The following is a 25,358-nucleotide window of genomic DNA, read 5'->3' as shown; positions in this document are numbered from 1 at the left end:
CACAGCTGCCTGCCTATGCTGCTCCCATTGAAAATGACCCTGCCCTCCCTGGTGGCATGCCCATAGTGGGCACCAGCCTGAGAGCACAATTCTCAAAGGACTGTGTCCTGCCCTGAAGCCAACACCACTTCTGCTGCTGCCAGGCCAAGAAGGAAGAGGAGAGGCCAGGCACTTTCACATGTCCCAGAGACAAATAGCATTGCTGCTGCTGCAGGCTGCTGTGGGACCAAGGTGCCAGCAAAAACTGTAAGCCTTACAGTTCCCTAAGCAGCTCCCACTGAGTGGCCTCATCCTCTTTGGAGGCAGGCCTGTAGTACAGCCAAGGCTGCCCCTACCTGAACATTCTGCCAGTGGCCTGTGGACTGCTTGGCCTCTGCCTATCAGCATCATCACCTGAACTCACTACCAGGGGCCCTGAGGACATATCCACCAACCTAGTTCTCTTCCCCCATTACTTTAGTCTGCCATCAGGGGCCTGGGATCAACCAACCCAGTCCAACACCATTGACACTTGAACATTCCTCCCAGGGGCTGAGGTTGGGCTCACCCAACCTGCTCATACCACCACAGCTGGCAACCACCTGCACAAGCCACCTGAAGGCCAGGGGACTGGCCCTCCTAGACTTTTGCAGACACCAGGAACAACAGCATGGACTATTTGGTTCCAGTGGGCTGCTCCATCACTGCTACTGCCATTGGCCACATCATACCTGCTGCCAAGTGGTCTGAGCACCTGCCCACATGCCTGGCCCACTGCTGCCACCACCAGCATCTGAGCAAGCCAACTGGAAGCCCTAGAATTGGCCAACCTAGACCCACTAACACCAGAGCCAACATATACTGTGGCTTTAGGGACAGGCATGCTCAGTTTACTGCTGTCACCACTAGGGCCTGCAGACTGGCCATTAGGCGTCATAGTCCCCAGTAAAACTTCAATACAGACTCACTAATAACTGCACCCTAAGCCACTGAGGAAATCACAGACACCATTGACACTGTTTACAGCTAAAGAAATCATATAAGTACTAACTGCGTGCACCCGAAATCGAAGCCAAAGTGCTGTATATATATATCTTGTCATGAAGAATTATATGTACATATCTTATATCTTCTGGAAAAAGTCCTCCCCTATGAAAGCAAATTCAAAAAGTTTGACTGTTATACCAGATATCAACATAAAAACACAGGAAACAGGAAAAAGCAAGGTAATAGGACACCTCCAAAGGAACACAATAATTCTCCAGAAACAGACTGCAATCAGAGAGAAATTCACAAAATCTCAAAGATTTCAAAATACTGATTTTAAAGAAGCTCAGTGAGATTCAAGAGAATTCTGAAAAACAGAAGAGTAGAAAAACAAATCAGGATATGAATGAGAAATTTTCCAAAAAGAGATATTTTTTTAAAAGAATCAAATGGAGATTCTGGAACTAAAGAATTTATTAAATGAAATTTAAAATACATTTGAAAGCTTTAACAATAGACTTGCTCAAGTAGAAGAAAGAATCTCAACTTGAATATAGGTCTTTGATGTAATCAAGTCAGACAAAAAAGAAAAAGAAAAAAGAATAAAAAAGAAAGAGCAAAGCCTTTGTGATATTTGGGACAACATAAAGCAACCAAAATTTAAATTATCAGTGTCCTCAAGGGTAGAGAGAGAATGAAAGTGTTAGAAAACATACTAATGAAATAATAGATGAAAACTTTCCATGTTTAGAAAAGACTTAGACATCCAGATACAGGGGGCTCAAAGATGCTCAAACAGATACAATGCAAAAAGGTCTTCTCCACAGCATATTATAGTCAAATTCTCTGAAGTTAATGACAATGAGAGGATTCTAACAGCACATGAAAAGTTTATAGTCACCTATAAAGGAACCCCTATCTGACTAACAGCAGATTTCTCATTAGAAACCTTACAGGCCAGAAGAGAATGGGATGACATGTGAAAAGTACTGAATGAAAAAAGCTTCCACTCAGGGATACTATATCCAGCAAAATTATTCTTCATAAGTAAAAAATAAAGTATTTCCCAGACAAGCAAATGCTGAGAGAATTTATAACTTCTAGACTGGCCCTACAAGAAAGGCACAAAGAAGTGCTAAACCTGGAAGTGAAAGGACAACATTTACCACCATGAAAACACATGAAAATATAAAACCCATTGGTTAATGAAACACACAATGAAGAAGAGAAAGGACTCAAGTGGTACTACTACATAAAATTACCAAACCACAATGACAAACAAGAGAAAAAGAAATGAACAAAGGAACCAGAAAACAACTATATGGAAAAAAAAAAAAAAAAAAAAAAAAACTTCACATATCAATAATAACCTTGAATGTAAATGGATTAAATTATCCACTTAAAAGATGTAGATTGGATGAATGATCTAACTATATGCTGCCTACAAGAAACCCACTTTACTTGCAAAGATACACATAAATTCACAGTAAAGGGATAGAGAAAGATATTACATGCAAACAGAAACCCAAAGCAAGCAGGAATAACTATACTTATGTCAGATAAAACATACTTCAAAAGACAAAAAATGTCAGTGTATAATAATAAAAGGATCAATTCACCAAGAGGAAATAACAATTTTAAATATATATGCTTCCAAAACTGGAGCACTCAGATTCATAAGCAAATATTACTATATCTAAAGAGAGAGCTAGACTCCAGTACAATAATAGTTGGGGACTTCAACACTCCACTCTCATCAATAGACAGACCATGTAGACAGAAAATCAACAAAGAAACATTGGATTTAATCTGGACTTTAGATCAAATTGACCAGACATTTAGAGAACATTTTATCCAGCAACGATAGAATATACATTCTTATCAGCACATGGAACATTCTTTATAATAGACCATATTTTAGGCTACAAGACAAGTCTCAAACATTTTTAAAAATCAAAATTATATTGTTTATTTTCTCAGACCACAATGGAATAAAACTAGGAATCAATACCAAGAGGAATTTTGGAAACTATACAAATACATGGTAATTAAACAACATATTCTTGAATCATTATTTGGTCAATGAAGAAATTAAGATGGAAATTTAAAACATTTTTGAAATAAATGATAAATGGAAACACAATCTACCAAAACAGTGAAGGGACTGTTAAGAGGGAAGTTTATAGCAATAAATGTCTATATCAAAAACAAATAGCCTAATGGTGCACCCCAAAGAAGTAAATATAAGAACAAACCAAACCTAACATTAGCAAAAGGAAAGAAATAATAAAGATCAGAGCAAAACTAAATGAAATAGAGACTAAAAAAAATTATAAAAGATCAATGAAATGAAAAGTTGGTTATTTGAAAAGATAAACAAAATTGATAAACCACTAGCTAGACTAACCAAGAAGACAGAAAATCCAAATAAACATAATCAGAAATGAAAAAGGAGACATTACAATGAATACTACAGAAGCACAAAAGATCATCAGACACTATTATGGACAAATATACACTGATAAGCTGAAAACCTAGAGGAAATGAATACATTCCTGTAAATATACAACCAACCAAGCTTGAATCAGGAAGAAATAGAGAACCTAAACCAATTAATTACAACTACTGAGATTGAATCAGTAATAAAAATGTCTCCCAACAAAGAAAAAGCAGGACCAAATTGATTCACAGCCAAATTCTACCAAATGTATAATGAAGAACTAATACCAATCTTCCTGAAACTATTCCAAAAGATTGAAGAGGAGGAAGTCTCCCTAACTCATTCTACAAGATCAGCATTACCCTGGTATCAAAATCAGGCAAGGACACAACAGAAAAAGAAAACAACAGGCAAATATCCCTGATGAACATAGATGCAAAAAATCCTCGACTAAATACTAGCAAACCAAATCCAACAGCACATCGCGAACATAATGCACCATGACCAAGTAGAATTTATACCAGGGATACAAGAATGGTGCAACATATACAAATCAATAAACATGATATATCACATCAATAGAATGAAGGACAAAAACTATGTTATTACCTCAATAAATGGAGAAAGAGCATTTGACAAAATTCAACATCCCTTCATGATAAAAACTCACCAAACTAGAAATAGAAGGAACATACCTTGAAATAATAAAAGCCATCTATGAAGACCTCACAGCTAACATCATACTGAACGGGGACAAGGTGAAACTCTTTCTTCTGAGGTCTGTAACAAGACAAGGATACGCACTTTCACCACTCCTATTCAACGTGGTACTGGGAGTCCTAGCCAGAGTAGTCAGGCAAAAGAAAAAAATCAAAGGCATCCAAATTGGAAAAGAGGAAGTCAAATTGTACCTCTTTGCTGATGATATAAACTTTTTTTTTCCTGAATGTGCCTGAAGGAGACACATTTTATTAGACATTTGAAATGTTATATAAACAAGATGATATGATCTCATATCTAGAAAAACCTAAAGACCACCAAAATAAACTCCTAGAGTTGACAAATAAATTCCATAAAATTACAGAACACAAAATCAACATACAAAATTAGTACCATTTCTATACACCAATTGTGAACCAGCTGAAAAAGAAATCAAGAAAGCAATGCTATTTACAATAGCTATAAAGAAATAAAATACCTAGGGATAAATTTAATCAATGAGGTGAAAGATCTCTGCAAAGAAAACTACAAAATGCTACTGAAATAAATTGAAAAGGAAACAAAGAAGTGGAATTAGACATCCATGCTCATGGATTGAAAGAATTAATACAATTAAAATGACCATATTTCCAAAAGTAATCCACAGGTTCAATGCAATCCTTATCAGAATACCAACATCATATTTCACGGCATGAGAAAAAAAAAAAATCCTAAAGTTCATGTGGAAGCAAAAAAGAGCCTGAATAGCCAAAGCAAAGCAATCCTGAGCAAAAAGAACAGGTCAGAAGCAATGCCTCACACCTGTAACCCCAACAAGTTTGGAGGCCAGGGCAGGAAGATCAGTTGAGGCCAGGATTTCAAGACCAGCCTGGACAACACAGTGAAATGCTGTCTCTATAAAAAAAAAAATTTTTTTTTTAATTAGCTGGGTGTGGTGGCATGCACCTGTAGTCCCAGCTACTTGGGAGACTGAGGAAGGAGGATCACTTGAGCCCAGGAATTTGTGGCTGCAGTAAGCTAGGATTACTCTGCACTCTGACCTGGGCAACAGAATGAGACCCTGTCTCAAAAAAAAAAAAAAAAAAAAAAAAAAAAAAAAAAAAAAAAAAAAAAAAAGCTTCTGAACAGCAAAGGAAACAGTCAACAGAGTGAATAAAACCACTTGTTGAATGGGAGACAATATTTGCAAACTATTAATCAACAAGGGATTAATATCCAGGATATATAAGGAACTCAAATAACTCAACAATTAAATAATTCCATTAAGAAGTGGGCTAAGAATATGAATACGATTTTTTTAAAAGAAGACATACAATATGTGAAAAAATGCTCAACATCACTGATTGTCAGGAAATGCAAATCAAAACCATAATGAGATACCACCGTTCCCTAGTTAGAATAGCTACTACTAAAAAGACAAAAAATAACATGCTGGCAAGGATGCAGAGAAAAAGGAACTCATACACTGTTGGTGGGAATGTAAACTAATACAACCACTATGGAAAACAGTATGGAGAATCCTCCAACAACTCAAAATAGACTTACCATACAATCCAGCAATCCTACTACTAGGTATTTATCCAAAGAAAAAAGAAATCTGTATATCACAGGAATACCTGCACTCGCATGTTTATCACAGCCCGATTCACAGTAGCAAAGATAAGGAATCAACATAAGTGTCTATTGATGGACAGATGGATAAAGAAAGTGTGGTATATATACACAGTGAGATACTATTCAGCCATAGAAAAAGAATGAATCATGTCATTTGCAGCAACATGGATGGAAATGGAGGTCATTATGTTAAGTGGGATACGCCAGGCACAGCAAGACAGATACTACACGTTCTCACTCATTGGTGGGAGATAAAACACTTGGTCTTGTGGATCTGAGAATAGAATAATAAATACCAAAGGCCAGGAAGGGGGTGTGGGTGGGAGGGGAGGATGAAGGGAGGTTGATTAGCGGGAACAAGCATACAGTTAGTTAGAAGAAATAAGCCGAATATTTGATAGCAAAGTAGAGTGACCATAGTTAGCAACAGTGTATTGTACACTCAAAGTAGCTAGAAGAGAGGACTTGAAATGTTACTGATACATAGACATAAATACTAAAGGTGATGGATACTCCAAATACACTACACTGGTTTGATTTTATGCATGTAACAGATACTCATAGGTACCCTATAAATATGTAAAATACTTTGTATCAGTAAAAAAGATGCATGCAGATGTAAAAAAAAGTGCACATATGGCAAATAGGAGAAATATAATATTTTTGATATCTCAAATTAGAAAAAGAATTATTCAAAAATTCTCTGTGATTAAAACTTGTTAGCATGACCCATTGACTTTATCTGATATAAGAGGTACTCACAAATCAAGTTAGGACTTGAAAATTATTTCTTTATCAAAATGAGATCCAAAGATGGTAGAAAGTAGCAGGAAATATTTGGAATTGCTGCTGCTCTTGGTTAAGCAATAAAGATGGTTTTGCAGATTAAAGAATCAACAAGACTAACAAGGCTGGGCGTGGTGTCTTACACCTGTAATCCAGCACTTTGGGAGGTGGAGGTGGGAGGAACGCTTGAGGCCAGGAGTTCGAGACCAGCCTGGCCAACATGGTGAAGCCCCGTCTCTACTAAAAATACAAAAATTAGCCGGGCGTGGTGGTGCACGCTTGTAATCCCAGCTACTCAGGAGGCTGAGGCAGAAGAATCGCTTGAACTCGGGAGGCGGAGGTTGCAGTGAACTGAGACTGTGCCACTGCACTCCAGCCTGGGTGACAGAGCGATACTCTGTCTCAAAAAACAAACAAAAAACCTAACAAAAATAATACAACGTATTTTGAATTCTGCTCCATTGTTCTGCCATTTTTTCATCTTAAACTGTGTATTGAACCTCATCACTTAGTTTCTTTCAACTTCCCTTTTTTATTTCGAAAGCCTTGTACTAACCTCTTTTGTTGACAGAGCAGCCGTGAACCCTGTCTCCAATTGTTTCCAGTTCTGTGTTTCCTAGAATTATTGCTACTTCTCATTTTATGGGGAAAAATAGCACCTCCTCTATTTGCAAGTACAGAAGCTAGGAGAGTGACCTGCCTGTGAAGGTGATGTAGGGAGTGGACAGAAACTGGCAGGAGTAACTTGAAGAAGTGAATCTTATTGGCACTTTAAAAATGTTTTCCCCCTGGAAATTGAAAACCAGAGCTCTGGAGGGGATATTTTATCATGCAGAAATAAAATTGGAACCTGCTTGAAAAAAAAAAAATCAACTAAACTGAATGTAATGTAATAGCTTGAGCATTCCAGTCCCAGGCATATTCTATTAACACAGGTTCCTCTTTGAAGGGCCCCAGAGAAGTGTTTCCCAACCAGCCTGTGGATAGGGTGCATCCAAACCCCTGGAATACTGGTGAAAAATGCATATTTTCAAACCTGTCAAAATTATTAGACCTGACAAGGGGTCCAAGAATCTGCATTTTTAATGAGCATCCCTGTCCATCATTGGATGCTGTCCTGCACTTAGGTAGGGAGTCATTTGGAATTTCTCCCAGCATTAGCTGATGCTCTCATAAATCAGTATCTTTTTCGTGTTTTTGTTTTTGTTTTTTTTCCTAGAAGGAGTCTTGCATGTAGCGCAGGCTGGAGTGCAGTGGCGTGATCTCGGCTCACTGCAATCTCCGCCTCCCGGGTTCACGCCATTCTCCTGCCTCAGCCTCCCGAGTAGCTGGGACTACAGGCGCCCGTCACCACGCCCAGCTAATTTTTTGTATTTTTAGTAGAGACGGAGGTTTCACGTGTTAGCCAGGATGGTCTCGGTCTCCTGACCTCGTGATCAGCCCGCCTTGGCCTCCCAAAGTGCTGGGATTACAGGCGTGAGCCACTGCGCCCGGCCCATAAATCAGTATCTTTTACAAGCCCCAGGATTGCAGTACACACATGTACAGAAACTCCTGCTGCATGGGTAGCTACTGCCCAAGGTCAGCTATGATTTCTCTGGGGCCAAGCAGAGTGCCCCCAAAGGCCTGGCACCATCCTCTGGGCAGGCCTCTTTGCTGCTGAGAACCGCTCCTTCCTAAAGATTACAAAAGGAATTTCTTAAGTCCTTTATCCCCCCATTAAAAAGCCCTGAAATGGAACCTGAGCCTCCCAGTGTGCTGGCACCTGGTCACAAGTGTCTTCATCAGAGGCCTGCTCACTGGTGAGGTTGCTTTGCGTGCACAACAGACTCACCTACTCTGAGCGGGAAATCCACTTCCTTGTTGCTTTTCAAAACAGAAGCCATCCTGGCTGTCTACAGCCAATAAACACCCATTCATGAATATTTTATTAGGCTCTTACTCTGTGTTCTTTTAGGCTCCAAAGATACCAGGAAATGAGAAAAAAAAAAAAAGGTCCCTGTCCTTAGAGAGCCAACCTGCTGGCCACATCCGTTATGCGCATGTCCGTCTTCCGCCTGTTGGGCACATAGATGATTTAGACAGCATGAGCACATCCAGAGCTGTGTCCTCATTCTTGTTCTGACTTCTTTTGTTCTATTTACGTTGCCTTATGCAAAACTGAGCTAAAAACAGTGGCTTCTCACGATGGTTTCGGAACACATCACAGACAATTGGGAGATGATGCTTCCTATCTAGGAAGCTTTATCAGCCTGCTTGGGCTCTCTGGGAGGCAGTCTCTCTGAATTTTATGTAAACATTAGAACAATTGACTTTCTGTTTTGATGTCCTTGGACTATCACTTAGGAAAGATTTATGTTGCTTTGGCCTCTGTTTCCTCCTGGTTCCTAAAGGCCTTTTGTACTGACATGAGTTTCAATCCTTGGTTATTTTTTGTTGGGATGAGGTTCACGGGTAGAATTGCAGAAGACTCTAGAGAGAAGAGTGGGGGAATCTCCTTTAGGCATGAAAAGTAAACGGGTAAATTTCACATAAAGAAATGATAATTCATATGTATGATTTTCCCAATGTGGTTCCCGGATCACTGGTGATAGACAGGATGTTTTTATTTGAAATATTGCTGAAGTCATTTATTTTGTTACATTTAGTTTGATCGTGGCAAATAATACTGGTCTTTTACTTATGACAGGTTTCCTTTCGTTACAAGTTTGTTGAAATAATAAAGCTAAATATTAAATAATCACATAGGTGACATATGGGTATGAGAAAAATCACAAGGTTGGTACACAAATAATTGAGGTTTGGGAAGTGCTAGACAAGTGGAAGGCCAGGAGCAAGTGTCTTGTAGGAAAACTCCCAACCTGCAAGGTCAAAGGCTCCCAGCTCTCACCCACAGTAAGCAGGAAGCCGGTAGAGGTGAGTTTTAATTTCAGATGGAAAAGAAATTATCTGTATGTGCCAACTAGCAAGGTCTCTATGTTCAGTTTAACCAGTAATTGAGTGTCTACCCTGGAAAAGGAAATATCCCAAGTTTAGGGGGAGAGGGGAGGCAGAGGATCCAAGGCAAACCTGTATAGCAGGAGACTTGGGAGATTATGAGAGCCTTAGATCAGGAGCAGTTTTATTGCCTGCTGAGAGGTCAGAGAGGATCAATGTAGAGAAAGGGACATTAAGTCTTCTAGTGAATCTGTTACTGGCCAGGGTGCCTTCCCCAGAAGTTTGCCACTGATTTTATGACAAAAGACAGTTGCAGATGGATGATGGTGAGCAACTATCTCAAATACAGCAAGCGCCAGGCCAAGCATGGTGGCTCACGTCTGTAATCCTTGCACTTTGAGAGGCCGAGGCAGGAAGATGGCCTGAGCTCAGGAGTTTGAGAGCAGCCTGGGCAACATGGCGAAACCCTGTCTCTACTAAAAATACAAAAATTAGCCAGGTGTGGTGGCGCACATCTGTAATCCCAGCTACTGGCGAGGCTGAGGCATGAGAATTGCTTGAACCCAGAGGTAGAGGTTGCATGCAGTGAGCTGAGATCACGTCACTGAACTCCAGCCTGAGCAACAGAGCAAGACTCTGTCTCCAAAATATATATGTGGCAGGCTCTAGATGATGCTGAAAGTTTAAAAGTACTTATTACCATTGTTGGATTTTATTTTCAAATATGAAAACAGAGAAAACAGAGAAAAACTAAATGGAGAAGAGCCATTTCCCCTAATTATATTTGAAACAGAGTCTAGAGATGGAATTGTAATTTTATTCCTTCTTTCACTCTGTGATTTTATGGATTGGGTCCAGGATTGCAAGCCCTCTGGGCTGTGACCCCTCCACTCCTAGCCCCATTACGTCTAAGTGAATCCCTTTGGAACCAGACACCAAAATTCACCTTTCAGTTAAAAGACCTCCCAGTCCTTGTAAACCAAAAAGCTGCTGCCAGGGTGAGGGTTCCTGTTCTCTTCGCTGTGTGTAGCTGTTCAGGCTGCAGAGGACCCTCCACCTAGCACATGCATTTTGTAGGGGTGCAGGTGAGAAATTCCTCACGAAGAGATAAGAAACAAGGCAGAGCGGACCCATGCTACTGAAATAAACCACACATTCTAACAGGTACTTAGGTAGGATGTAGAATCTAAGTCGCCTAAGTCACCCAGTCCTCTAATCACCAATAATTTTCAGTCTAAAAATCATACCCTTTGGATTTTTCTTTTGCTTTTTGTGAATAAATGAACAGTCTTACACTTGATGTCTGAGTGTTGAGTTTCTGTTTAGAACAAGTGAGGAAACTCAACTGAGATCCTTAGCTTGAGTTTAACTCGTCCCTGTGGTCCTGGTCACCGCTGTCATTATAGAGAGAATGATGCCATCATCTACCTTCCCGTGCACTCACCTGCTGCTGGGACCACTTATTTACAGCAGATCTCTGTAGGCTAAAAGGTAAAGTTTCAAGGGTTGGAATCTCTGTACCAGGTGAAGGCTGCACGTAAGTTGATAGGAACGATGGATGAGACCATGTACTTGGGGGAAATATGCAGTGTAAAACTAGCTCATAACTAGGGGTGCTGTCCTATGAAGTGCATATACCAACACAAACCTGCATTTGGACCCAGGACACAACACTTCCAAACTGAGTGACCTTGGACAACCAATTTAAAATCTGATTTTCAATTTCCCTCCTGGAAAAAAAACAAAAAACAAAACAAAACAAAAACTGGGTGATGCTGAGGCTTAAATGAAAGAAGAGGACCTCCACACAGTGAGTCTCTTTGCTCTCTCAACCTTAGCCCTCAGTGCTGTGTCTTTCAGTCTCTTTTCTTTGCCTTTATCCTGCCCCTTTTTTGCCCCACATTTGGTTTTTTAATTCTTTGAACAGCCACAATTTAAAACTAAAGTATATTTTAAAATATGGGTATTTATCAAATACATCTATATCTTCTCTTGTATGAACCCTTAAAATCACTTTTAACATTTACTTTTTGAAATACTCCATGTCTGAAAGCAAAAATCAGTGGCTTTTAAAATGGGTTTGTGTGTTAGGGGCTGGTGGTGGGGTTAGCTTTAACTATTAATAACATTGTAAGTGAATGACTCTTATTAGCAAAAAGATTCTCTTAGTTTAGATTTTGGGATGTGTCTTGAGTGATTTTTCTGGCATGAGGACCATAAACCACAGCCTGCCTTGGGGTGATTACATAATCTCTGCATTCATATCAGCTTCACAACGTGTAAATGTAGCCATATTAATGTTTGCTTGGGGTAATCTAGCACTGGATTGGACTCAGCTCTGCTGGGTGGAATAAGAGAAGACATGGCAGTATCATAGTCACACGCAGGGACTCTAAGATGCTGCAGGAGTAGAGAGCTAATCTGACTTGAGACTTTGAACCAAGCCTGGACAGTATAAGGTCTTTCTACAGGTTCTCACTTCTCATATAGGGTTTGTGCAGCCAAGAGTCATTACGAAATGGTGGTTCCCAGGGGCACATGGTCGCATCACAGTTTATCCTTGTTCAATTCATGTCTCGTTTTTCTGAGGTTGTCTATGATGTAAGACCTATGGAGGAACCTGCTGACTTCTCATGTTTGTTCCATTCAGTCCTTCATTGACCATTTCTTTGAGTGCTCTTTATAAAGCAGGCACATTGTTCATGGTACCCAAATGTGTGAATTCCGGGCCCTGCCTTTCCTGGATGAAAGGTGTGGTGAGAGATGTATCTGCAAGCAAGCATTTAGGCTATGTGCTGCTTCTGGGTATCCAAGGCACTTTGAGGGCTTTAAGCAGGTAGGGCTAACTATTGGTGGCACACAGGAGAAGGAAATCCTTTTTAAGGTATGTGACGTCTGTGGTGAATGTTGAAGGCCAAGGCGTTGACACCTGACTTCCAGCCCTGCAAGTCTGCATCTGCACCCAACCTTGGCTCATCCCCTAATTGCCAGTTTTCTGGTGTCTGAAATGGGAGGACAGTGTCTACCTATCCTGTCTCTGGAGGCTGAAGCAAGGCCAGTGAGACAGTGTGGACACTTCCCTGTCTGGGGGTTCTCCCATGTGCCCCAGCAACCTGAGCCTGCAAGACAGTGGGTTGGCTGAGGTTTGAGGTTCAGTGTGTGACTGTGAACTTCAGGTGTGTCCCCTTTAGATCAGACCAAGACATTCTTCTCTAATCGAGTTTGTCATTGTAGTTCAATTCTGAGTAAATCCTAGTTCTTTCTCTTGCCGACTGTGAGCTTGCAGAGATTATTTAGCCAATTAGAATCTTAGGTTTCTTATCTGCAAAATGAAGATGATAATTGTATTCGCCTGTTTTCACATTGCTATGAAGAAATCCCTGAGACTGGGTAATTTATAAAGAAAAGAGGTTGAATTGGCTCACGGTTCCACAAGCTGTACAGGAAGCATGATGCTGGCATCTGCTCAGCTTCTGGGGAGGCCTCAGGAAACTTACAATCATGGTGGAAGGTAAAGGGGGAGCAGGCACTTCATGTGGCCAGAGAAGGAGCAAGAGTGAGGGGGAGGGTGCCATACATTTTTAAACAACCAGATCTTCCTAGAACTCTCACGAGAACAGCACCAAGGTGAGGGTGCTAAACCATTCATGAGAAATCACTCCCATGATCCAATCACCTCCCACCAGGCCCCACCTCCAACACTGGGGATTACAATTCAACGTGAGATTTGGGTAGGGACACAGATCTGAACTGTATCAGCAATAGCAAATTCTTCATCAAGTGGTTGTGAGGAGCCATGAGTAGGACCCATCATGTTCCAAACATGGTAAAGGGGTGTCATATGATAAATTATCAAATAAAATATTAGCAAATATTTTAATTCTATTGTCTAAATTTCTGTCACTTATACTGCAACTTTTACTACCTTTTCAAGCAAACTCTCAATCTAATATGGAGTTTTGATGTCATATTTCACATATGTTCTATCTGGACCTGTAATGCACATTTAAGAACAACAGGGATGGCTTCATACTCTAACGTGTTCCTTGGCTGCTATGTGCAAGTGTTGTGAGTTTCGAGGACCTCCTGAACTGCATGTTGAGACATGAAAAGAAGCAAGCACATAGACACTTGGCACCACTGGGAAACGGTGCTTTCTTGTGCAGGGATGAAGAATGTTTGTTTATCTGAAAGGAAGGAGTTGACTGATTCATGAACCATTTTCTCTCCTCCAAATGTTCTATGGCTCAAATCCTCCCTGCACTCTGAAGCAGCCCTATCACGGCCCCTGCCATCTTCTCAGTGACAAAGCCCTCAAATGCTCAGGTCTTTCAGACATGGTTGCCTGTTCTTTCAAGGACTTAGGGCAAGGATGTGGGGAAGCATTTCCCTGGACTGAGGGTGGCACTTGCCCGAGGCTTAGGCTGGCACTGCTCTGTAGCCTAAAACTGCATAAGCATTTGGCAGTCCCTTCCAAATCCAACCCATCAACCTATTAATTGGGATGGGGATTAATACTGCCAGGAGGTCCTCTGTTTCTCCGTGTGTTCCTTTGGAAGTCTGATGACAGCGTTTTCCACTTGTTTTGTCTCATAGGAACTGGTGAAAGTGGGAAAAGCACCTTTATCAAGCAGATGAGAATTATCCATGGGTCTGGTTACAGCGATGAAGACAGAAAGGGTTTCACGAAGCTGGTTTACCAAAACATATTCACCGCCATGCAAGCCATGATCAGAGCGATGGACACGCTAAGGATACAATATGTGTGTGAGCAGAATAAGGTAACGTGCTTAGCGGGTACTTGCCCTATTTGTGAATGTGTGCCTGCCCACTCTGGTTAGCACAAAGATTCCCTGAGTGCTTTGGTCAGATGCCAGAAGAAGCTCTTGATCCCTGGGGTGGCATCGAGAGGAGTTTGAGGAATTTAGTTACCCCCTGGTCTTCTTTCTGCAGGACTTCTCTCATGGTGCTAGCATGAGGCTACCCAGCATGCAGGGATTCCAAAGTTTGGGCTGTTATTTAGGTTGCTTATTTCCGGCGCAGAGAAAAGGAAGTCATACATTTTCTCTTTCTGCCTGGAGACCCAGTTAATTTCTTCACTGGAGCCATGGGGACATTGGGTTTACAGTGGCCAGTGTTTCAAGAATTCCCAGTCTCAGGAAATGTTTTCACTAATTGGTGCAGACTACTGAGAAATCAGTGGGTTTTGTTTGTTTGTGTTGGGAGTTCACCCATCTTGGGAACTAAGCGAAGGCTCATGAGAACAATGCTAACGGCTCAGCCAGCAATGTGCTTCCGTAAAGTGCTGGTGTCAAGCTGCCGTTTGCTTTCCCCTCACCACCAGTTATTTAAAATAAAAATCTGCTGAAAACCGGAGGAAAATAATGAGGCAGGAATGAGAGAGAAGGAAAATAAAATTTTATATGGTACACTGGAATGCAAATCCAAAGGAGAATAATACTGTGTCTGAGTTCATTAAGCAACTATATTAGAAATCAGAGTTTATTTAAAATAATTGATACCAAATTACAACATGACATGATGATAAAGAGAAAAATTCTGTGTCAGATGGGTCTCTCGTGGGTCTGTGAAAAAGGAATTTAGCTAGTAAAATGCCAGAATTGCATGGGCTTTAATATGGACCCCTAAGGACAACTTTATTATGAACTTGTGGCACCTACACTCATATATATATGATTAAAAAGACTGGATGTAGTGGCTCACACCTGTAATCCCAGCACTTTGGGAGGCCAAGGTGGGCCGATCACGAGATCAGGAGATTGAGACCATCCTGGCTAACACAGTAAAACCTCATCTCTACTAAAAACTACAAAAAATTGGCCGGGTGTGGTGGCAGGTGCCTGTAGTCCCAGCTGCTCAGGAGGCTGAGGCAGGAGAATGGTGTGAACCCAGGAGGTGGAGCTTGCAGTGAGCCAATATCACACCATTGCACTCCAGCCTGGGCCACAGAGCGAGACTCCGTCTCAAAGGGGAAAAAAAAAAGTTTTAAAGCAATCAATTTAAATTTTTATGGGATTACATAGTAAAAAACAGTAGGCCCCAAATTTTAGACTTACCTTTACCTCATCTCTACAATCTATGTCTTTACCATCATGTCCTTGCAGCCCTGAAGAAATGAAGGAACACATCTTGCCTACAATTTCACCCTGCAACAGAGTTATGCTAAAAATTGTGTGGGGTGGACCGGGCACGGTGGCTCACGCCTGTAATCCCAGCACTTTGGGAGGCTGAGGCAGGTGGATCATCTGAGGTCAGGAGTTCGAGACCAGCCTGGCCAACATAGCGAAACCCTGTCTCTACTAAAATTACAAAACATTAGCTGGGCATGGTGGTGGGCACCTGTAATCCCAGCTACTAGGGAGGCTGAGGCAGGAGAATCACTTGAACCCAGGAGGTGGAGGTTGCAGTGAACCGAGATTGTGCCATCGCACTCCAGCCTGGGCAACAAGAGTGAAACTCCATCTCAAAAAACAAAACAAAACAAAACAAAAAAATTGTGTGGGGTGAATTAACCTACAGCAAGGGTATCCAATCTTCTGGCTTCCCTGGGCCACACTGGAAGAATTGTTTTGAGCCACACGTAAAATACACTAACGCTCACAATAGCTGATGAGCTTAAAAAAAAAATTGCAAAAAATCTCATTCTGTTTTAAGAAATCTCATTCTGTTTTATGAATTTGTGTTGTGCTGCATTTAAAACTGTCCTGGGCTGCATGTGGCCCAGGGGCCATGGGTTGGACAAGCTTGGCCTACCGTATATCTGGTGTGAAGTAAGGTGAGAGGCACACACTGAGCCACTAGGAGATTCTAGAAGTGACTGAGATGATTCCTTTATACATTGCTGTATCTTTTTGAAAAGGTACAGTTCTTTTTTTACTTACCCTTTCTAATGTACTCTCAAAATTAGGCTTTCTGTGGAGATTTAAGATTACTTCAGAGAAGTGGCATGGCAGGAATGTTCTTGGGGGTGATTTCAGTTCATCTGTTTTCCCCTGTTGTAAAATGCGTTTTGTTTACCAGTCGTGGTGAGGTGACTGGGCGAAGCTTGGAATTCAAGGATGGGTTTGTAAACAGACCCCCTGGGGAGAAAAGGCTCATGTGTAAGCCACTTCTGCTTACGTTGGCAGCAGCGTTTGTAAAACCTAATCAGCTTAGTTATCAAGGCTCTAGGTTTTTGCTTTTGTTTTGTTTTTCCTCTTGATCTTCTAGACGTACTTAGTTTATATTTTAAACAAAATGGTTTTATGTGGTTTGACATCTACCACTGTCTCCTTTTCTCTTGACCTTAATTCTTTTGTCTAGGCCATCTCCGTTTGCCCGCTAATCTGTATTAGTTTCCTAGGGCTGTTATAACAAAGTACTTAAGATTGGATGGCTTAAGACAGAAATTTATTGTTTTTACAGTTCTGCAAGCTAAAGGGCCAAAACCAAGGTTGATTGGTTCTGACTGGAGGCTCTGAGAGAATCTGTTGCCGGCTTTCCCTGGCTTCTGGTGGTGGCTGGAAATCCTTGCTGTCCGTTAGCTTGTAGACACTTGCCTCCAACCTCTGCCTCTGCCTTCGTCTGGCATTCTCCCCCGTGTCTGTGTGTCCACGGCACTGTCCTCTCTGGGTCTGTGTCCAAATTTCCCTTTTCTTATAAGGACACCAGTCGCTGGATTACGGTCCACCCTAATCCAGTATGACCTTATCTTGCTTGCATCTACAGAGGCCCTCTTTCCAAATAAGGTTACACACTCTGAAGTTTTGGGTCAGCATGAGCTTCGGGGGAACACAATTCAACTCCTCTGGCTCCCCAAGATTCATGTCCATCCCATGTGCAACATACATCCACTCCATCCCAACATCCCTAAAAGTCAACCCATTCCAGCATCAACTCTAAGACCCTAATTCTAATCCAAATATCAACTCAAAAAGTCCCAAATCAGGCTGGGCACAGTGGGTTTTGCCTGTAATCCCAGCACTTTGAGAGGCAGAGGTGAGTGGCCATCTCTTGAGCCCAGGGTTTTGAGACCAGCCTGGGCAACATGGTGAAACCCCATCTCTAAAAAAAAAAATACAAAAATTAGCCGGGTGTGATAGTGCATGCTTGTAATCCCAGCTACTCGGGAGGCTGAGGTGGGAGGATCCACTGAGCCTGCGAAGCCGAGGTTGCAGTGAGCTGAGAATGGTGCCTCTGCACTCCAGCCTGGGGACAGAGTGAAACTCTGTTTAAAAACAAACAAACAAACAAAAAATCCCAAATCTCATTGTCTAAATTAGATATGGGTGAGATTCTGGGTACAAACCATCCCGGGCAGGATTCCTCTCCATCCATGACTGTGAAACTAGGATACAAGTCCATTGTACCTCCTGTCTCCTCCTTACTTGCCATGTCTGGCTCAAGTATCTCAATTCCTGTTGTATAAACTTTCTCAGACACCTGAGATGAACTGAATGCTAAAATGGCTTAAGGAGAGGCAGAAGGTGGAATGGAAAGAACACTGGATTGGCTCTAAAAAATCTGGGCTTTGCTCATGGTTCCACTGTGGGTCTAGGGCTGGAGTCTGCAAACTTTTCTGTAAAGGGCCAGGGAGTCAATATTTGTGGGCTATATGATCTCTGTTGGAACTACCTAGTTCTGCTGTTGTAGTGCAGAAAGCAGATATAGGCAATATCTAATAAGTAAACAAATAAGTGTGGCTCAGTTATAAACTCTACTTACAGAATTTATAGTAAGAATAGTAAGTTAAGAATACAGTTGAGAATAGTAAGAACTATTTTTGACTCATGGGCCATGCAAAAAATCCACAGTCCATGAATGGATTTAATCAATGGGCTGTACTTTGCTGACCCTGGTTCTGGGGAAGCTGTACTGTTTCTGTTTTTCTATTTTCTTATCTGTTGAATGAGACATGCTCTGTTTACTTTATAAGCCAATATGAGCAAAAGGAAGTGATTTACAAATTAAATGACCCTCGAGAAACACAAGGTTATTATTGGGGCAGGTTCAAAAATCAGAAATAGGCTCATTTTCTTTTTATTACTTGTTTAGGTCATTTTCATCAATTTATTCTCTATCATTTTCCTGTGGCTATTATTTCTAATCATTTTTTTCTCAGGGCTAGTCTTGATTCCAAACATGAAACTGTAACAAAGTACCATGCTTAGGTCATAAAATGATAAAATGATTAGTGGTTCAGTCATATTCAGTGATAGTTTAGGAGGCATGCTATATGTTATCTTCTTTACAAAGTATTGTATAACTTGAAACGATTAGTTATGGCAGGGATGAACAAAACTTTAGCTTTTATTTTCACAGTGGTGCAGTCTTCTCCTCATTTCTTATTGCTGAGTATTTCTGTATTATCTGCTGTTTTTTTCCGTTTGTTTCTGTTTCTTTTTCAGAGCTACATTTTCTTATGTATGTAGAAGAGAATTAAAAGTGGTTTTAGAGGGTTTTATTTTAATTGTTAGTGAGATTATTGCTCAGCTAGGCTGTTGAAAGTCTTTGCCTATTACTTGACAGGCCACTTATTAAAGGAAATTTATCAGAAATTTAGTTCCGCATTTGTTTTTTTTAACTAACATGTTTTTTCAATTAAGACATAGCCTTGAAGATTTTTTCTTATACCTTGACTGCTTATTTTATTTTATTTTATTTTTTATTTTTTATTTTTTTTTTGAGACGGAGTCTCGCTCTGTCGCCCAGGCTGGAGTGCAGTGGCGCGATCTCGGCTCACTGCAAGCTCCGCCTCCCGGGTTCACGCCATTCTCCTGCCTCAGCCTCCTGAGTAGCTGGGACTACAGGCGCCCACAACCGCGCCCGGCTAATTTTTTGTATTTTTAGTAGAGACGGGGTTTCACCGTGGTCTCGATCTCCTGACCTTGTGATCCGCCCGCCTCGGCCTCCCAAAGTGCTGGGATTACAGGCGTGAGCCACCGCGCCCGGCGCCTGCTTATTTTATTAAGAAAGAAATGATTCATATGTATTTGCTCACTCTGTTGATAAACCTTAATTTTTATGAATGTTTCTCAAGAGTGTTTTATGGGCACAATTCAAATTTATGACTTCTTGAATAAATATTACAAAGGCATTTTCTCAGTGGCAGGGTTCCTAAGTCTTGTTAGTTTATAATTCATGTTTACTTGTGATGATTTCACAGAAGCCTGAAAAGCATCATAATTTTTGCTGTTTGCAGTCTCTTGAACTTGGGAAATTCTCATTCTAGTCCTGTCCCACAGTGAAGGAAAAAAATATGAACCCCTTAAAGGTTCTGTAGTATCTGTTCACATGATGTAGATACAGAATTTCCCAAGGGCAAAGGTCAGCGCTACCTGACATCTCAAAAACGCGTTAGTTCCATATTCAGTAATCACTAGAAAAAAAGAAGGCCTACGGGCTCTTCACAGGTGACCCTAGCTCCCTTGCTGCCCTTCTGCTCTGCTTATAGGAGTGCTAAACTACACTGGGGTCATGTCATATTTGCAAGGGACTTTAATTGTAAGGGCAATCATGACAAGAACCAAAACAAATTTTTAAAAGAAGAGTTAATAGTTGATATGGTTTGGATCTGTGTCTCTGCCCAAATCTCATGTTGAATTGTAATCCCCACTGTTGGAGGTGGGGCCTGTTGGGAGGTGATTGGAGCATGAGGGTGGTTTCTCATGAATGGTTTAGCACCATCCCCTTGGTGCTGTCCTCATGACAGTGAGTGAGTTCTCATGAAATCTGGTTGTTTGAAAGTGTGTGGCACCCCCTCCCTCCCCTGCCTTGTTCCTGCTCTGGCCATGTGATGTGCCTGCTCCGGTCATGTGATGTGCCTGCTCCCCCTTCACCTTCCACCATGATTGTAAGTTTCCTGAGGCCTCCCCAGAAGTCGAGCAGATGCCAGCACCCTGCTTCCTGTACAGCTTCCAGAACCATGAGCCAATTAAACCTATTTTCTTTATAAATTGCCCAGTGTCAGGTATTTCTGCTTAGCAATGCAAGAATGGACAAATACAATAATGAAACAGTAAGGGGATTGTTTTGCCTGCCATTCCACTCTAAGTATCTAATTTAGAAGGCAATGTTGCTAGAAGTGTGAGGACTGGATTTGTCTTCAGAAAGCATTTTGCTCTTCCATTAGAAGCTTTTGCTGCATTCAAAATTCAGTTGAGACTATGGACTTGAGCCGTCCGGTCAACCACCACTCTTGAAAGGTTGAATGTTTTTATTTGAATTGACTCACAAGGCCTCTGCTAATTTTGTTTGAAATTTTTGCAGGTCCCACATTTGGGTAAGGGGATGCCTTTATCACTCAGTCCCTTGAAGTTCCTCTTCTTCCTATTGCTGGGTTTATCAGGCACTAGAACATCCCAAACAATGATTCTCAGTCTTGGCTGCACATTGGAATCACCTGTGGGGCTGTTAGGCCAAGGCCAAGAGTATCATCCCCACAGACTCAAGAGTTCATGCTCTGGAAGGCAGCCTGAGCATGTGGATTGAGTTGTAGGTCCCTCCCAGGTGATTCTGATTGAGCAGCCAGGGTCGAGAACCACTGATAAATATGTGTCTTGACATAATTTGAAGGAGTTCAATTTGGATTCTGCTTTCCTGTTAACCTTTCCACAGCAGGGAGGGAGATTTCTGGCAGTCTTTTCCATGGAATGACCTAATTAATCTCCACCCAAAAGCAAATGCTGTTTGTTTCCTTTGAGTCTTTCAGGGACAGAGCACAGCATCATGCCCAGAGCTCCAGCTCTGAGATGTGGACGGGGGCAGAGGAAGAAGCTGCACCTCATTCTCTCAAAATCACATCAGTGGCGCCTTCTCGCCTTCCTTCTCCTACTGTTGCTACCTAGAAAGCGTAATTTCCTTTTGATGGATAAGGCAATCAGAGATGCAGATTGTGTTAATAACAGGTTGAAGGTGTAGGTTTTGTTTATAATAAAAATACCGTATGGGCCACGTCTGTAATCCCAGCACTTTGGGGGCCGAGGCAGGCAGATTGCCTGAGGTCAGAAGTTCAAGACCAGCCTGGCCAACATGGTGAAACCCTGTCTCTACTAAAAAACATATAAAAATTAGCCAGGCACGGTGGCACATGCCTGTAGTCCCAGCTAGTCTGCAGGCTGAGGCAGGAGGATCGCTTGAACCCTGGAGACGGTGGTTGCAGTGAGCCGAGATCGTGCCATTGCACCCCAGCCTGGGTGACAGAGCGAGACTCCATCTCAAAAATGTATATATACCATATGATTTTGCTTGTGAGTAAATAAAGACATTAGGAAATTAAATAGTTTGTATTTTTACTAATCATTAATACATATTTTGATTTACTGAGATAATTCATCAAGTAAAAAACATAAGCATCAAATATCTAACTTCACATTTAAGCAATCAAGTGTGGTATTTTGGGGGTGGGATCATGTGAGAGTATATTTCTAACACCAGAAAGCCCTTCGATAAAATCTCACATGTATGCATAAATAATTCTTCCAGATTTACTTTCCATTCTCAGAAAGTGGAAGGCTGAATTTCCAGGAGAATTTCAGGAGAATTTCTTAAAGACGCATGTGAGGAAATCAGGCAAAGTTCAGTGAAAATGGTCAATTTCTGTCACTTTTTTATTGGAGAGTTTCTCGGGGCTGGGAGTATTTTAAGAGGCTTTTATGTTCTACTTTTTAAAACACCTGTTTAAATATATTTTTCCATCCCACTTCCTCATCCAATTTGAAAAATTCAGCTTCTGCCTGAACCTTTGGGAACACAGAGGCCGATGTTCCAACTTTGGCCGTAGCCCAGGGTTTGCTGGTTCTCTGGCAAATGTTAAACTCGGGCCGTGCTTCCCACGTCCTGGTGGGTATTAAAAATCACATGGTCCATTTTTCTTCTTACCATGTACTCCGTTGAGCTCTACCTGTTGTCACACCACCACCAACAAACAACAAATTCTCCACCAAAACTCTAGGCAGGAGCTTCTCCATTTATCCCAACAGTTTTCTGATTAATCAATGCTTGCTTTAGTGTGAAAACTGCTGTAATCAGAGCTTGAAATATAAGAGTGTGGAAAATGGGAAAGAATAAGATGGAAAGAAACTGAATTTTCTTCTTGATTGCCATCACAGTTAAACCACCCACTCCCCTTTAAGCCTGAACTGGGATAGGAGGAATTTTGGGAGCCAGTGATGAGTAATAACATTGATTTGACCATTGAAATGTTAATAAATTCTTCCCCTACCTCAAAACTGAGTATGAACCTACCACATCCAAAGAAATGCTTTTAAAACCTAATGAAAAAGGGAGATCCTGCAAAGTTACAAACAATCCGGAAACTAGTGAGGCCATCATTCTATTTGAACACTTATGCATCCATCCAACACATGTGAAATATTTTTCTGAGTCTTTTAAATTGCAAGCACAGGAGGCTGAGGCAGGAGAATCGCTTGAACCCAGGAGGTGGAGGTTGCAGTAAGCCAAGATGGCACCATTGCACTCCAGTCTAGGCAACAGAGCAAGACTCCATCTCAAATGAATAAATGAATGAATGAATGAATGAATGAATAAAAATAGCATTCAACTTTATATTGCTCTCCTAAAATATAAAGGGGAACATGTGAAACACTGTCATAATTCACACCTTTTGTGAATGTTAGAATCATTATCAGTGATGCTAGGAACATGCTCATAGATCCAAAATTCTTCAGAATGTGCTTTCCCACAGCAGAACTGTGCCCCAGTTCTTTGGCGGTAAAAAGGCGACAGAGGTGTGTCTGTGCTGTTCTCCTTTCAGAAGTGCCTTTTCTGAACATCCAGTTACTTCACTGATCAATGAATGCTTCAAACATGTACCAAGAGGTAAATTCCCCTCCTGGGGTTGTTTCGGAGTCCTGCCAAGGGATTCGGGTGTTCATCTGGTATTGGTGAATTTAGGGGCAGATTTGCTTATTAACTGGTTAATAAGCTCTGCAACAGTATCCTAAGCAAAATATTCTAGAAAGCATCCCCTCTGTATTAAAAGTTTAAAAAAAAATTAAATTTGAGGGGTAAAAATGCAGTTTTATTGCATGGCTATGTCGCATAGTGGTGAAGTCTGGGCTTTCATTTTTTTATTTTTATTTTTTTGAGATGGAATCTCACTCTGTTGCCCAGGCTGAAGCATAGTGGCACCATCTCAGCTCACTAGAACCTCCACCTCCGGGTTCAAGTGATTCTCCTGCCTCAGTCTCCCAAGTAGCTGGGATTACAGGCACCCACCACCACGCCCGGCTAATTTTTGTATTTTTAGTAGAGATGGGGTTTCGCCATGTTGGCCAGGCTGATCTGGAACTCTTGATCTCAGGTGATTCACCCGCCTCGGCCTCCCAAAGTGCTGGGATTACAGGCGTGAGTTACCACGCCTGGTCTGGGCTTTTAGTGTGACCATCACCAAGTAGTCTACATTGTACCCATTAAGTAATTTCTCCTCCCTCACCACCTCCCACCCTTCCTAGTCTCCAGTGTCTATTCTTTCATACTCTGTGTCCATGTATACACATTATTTAGCTCCCACTTATAAGTGAGAACACGAATTATTTAACTTTGTTTAAAAGCTTTTTTAAAAAAAAGTTGGTGGTGGCCGGGCGCGGTGGCTCAAGCCTGTAATCCCAGCACTTTGGGAGGCCGAGACGGGCGGATCACGAGGTCAGGAGATCGAGACCATCCTGGCTAACACGGTGAAACCCCGTCTCTACTAAAAAATACAAAAAACTAGCCAGGCGCAGTGGCGGGCGCCTGTAGTCCCAGCTACTCGGGAGGCTGAGGCAGGAGAATGGCGTGAACCCGGGAGGCGGAGCTTGCAGTGAGCTGAGATCCGGCCACTGCACTCCAGCCTGGGCAGCAGAGCGAGACTCCGTCTCAAAAAAAAAAAAAAAAAAGTTGGTCGTAGGGAAGGGGACATGTGTTTCAAACAAAATACATGAACTAATCTGATAGAAACAAATTGTTAAAAGGTTTTTGGCTTTGGTTTTGTTTTAATTTTTTTTTTTTCTTTTTTTGAGACAGAGTCGTGCTGTGTCACCCAGGCTGGAGTGCAGTGGCGCAATCTCAGCTCACTGCAACCTCCGCCTCCCAGGTTCAAGTGATTCTACTTACTGCCTCAGCCTCCCGAATAGCTGAGAATACAGGTGCCCGCCACCACACCCAGCTAATTTTTGTATTTTTAGTAGAGATAAGGTTTCACCATGTTGGCCAGGCTGCTTTCGAACTTCTGACCTCAGGTGATCCACCCCCTTGGCCTCCCAAAGTTTTGAGATTACAGGTGTGAGCCACCTCGCCCGGCCTCTGTTTTTGTTTTATCAGTAAACCTGCCTTTAGAGTAAAAAGCATATTCATTAGAAGCTAAGACAGTTTGCTTTTTTAACTGATGCTTCTTTTTAGCAGCTACAGTGTTTTCAGGGAGCTTTGTGACATTGTATCTTGTGTGCTTAACCTTGATTTCTGACACCAAAACACTGTCGGGTTTAATTTAAGATGAGCTAAAACTGATGTAAAATACCTTTCACATTTAACTTTGTATTTTCCCTAAATCAAATTTTAAAATAATGGCACTTTTTTTTTTTTTAAATGATACTTTCTATCTATCTGTAATTAGAAGTAAAGATATGAGCTGGTTTATGTAACTTGGCCATTTATATGACCTGGTTAGGAAGTTATTTGCCTCTGTGTGTGGGTATACAATTCATTAAGGATAAGAAGATGACTGACGTTTCTAAATTTTCTTTTAAGAAAACACCACTAGTGTTCTAGTCATTTGCATAGTTAAGTTGTGGTTAATTGTAAAAAGGTTGAAGACGACAGGAATAACTCTACGTGTATTTTGAGTGCCTCTAAGTTACCTGCCTTCCTTTTATCCTGAAGGCAGTAGAAGTGGTTG

The 25,358-nt window shown here is 41.4% G+C and overlaps 1 protein-coding gene across 1 annotated transcript in view; it reads left to right on the top strand.

Moving 5' to 3' along the window:
• GNA14 (G protein subunit alpha 14) overlaps positions 1-25,358 on the top strand; it is a 221,317-nt gene that overhangs the window by 106,720 nt on the left and 89,239 nt on the right. The window contains exon 2 of the mRNA XM_050761091.1: positions 14,060-14,244. Coding sequence (XP_050617048.1) covers positions 14,060-14,244 — 185 coding nt within the window. The remainder of the gene's footprint in view (positions 1-14,059; positions 14,245-25,358) is intronic.

This window comes from Macaca thibetana, chromosome 15 (assembly GCF_024542745.1).
Source record: "Macaca thibetana thibetana isolate TM-01 chromosome 15, ASM2454274v1, whole genome shotgun sequence".
NCBI classification, from domain to species: Eukaryota; Metazoa; Chordata; class Mammalia; order Primates; family Cercopithecidae; genus Macaca; species Macaca thibetana.
The sequence above is the reverse complement of the archived record's forward strand: the minus strand, read 5'-3'. Positions and strand labels throughout refer to the sequence as shown.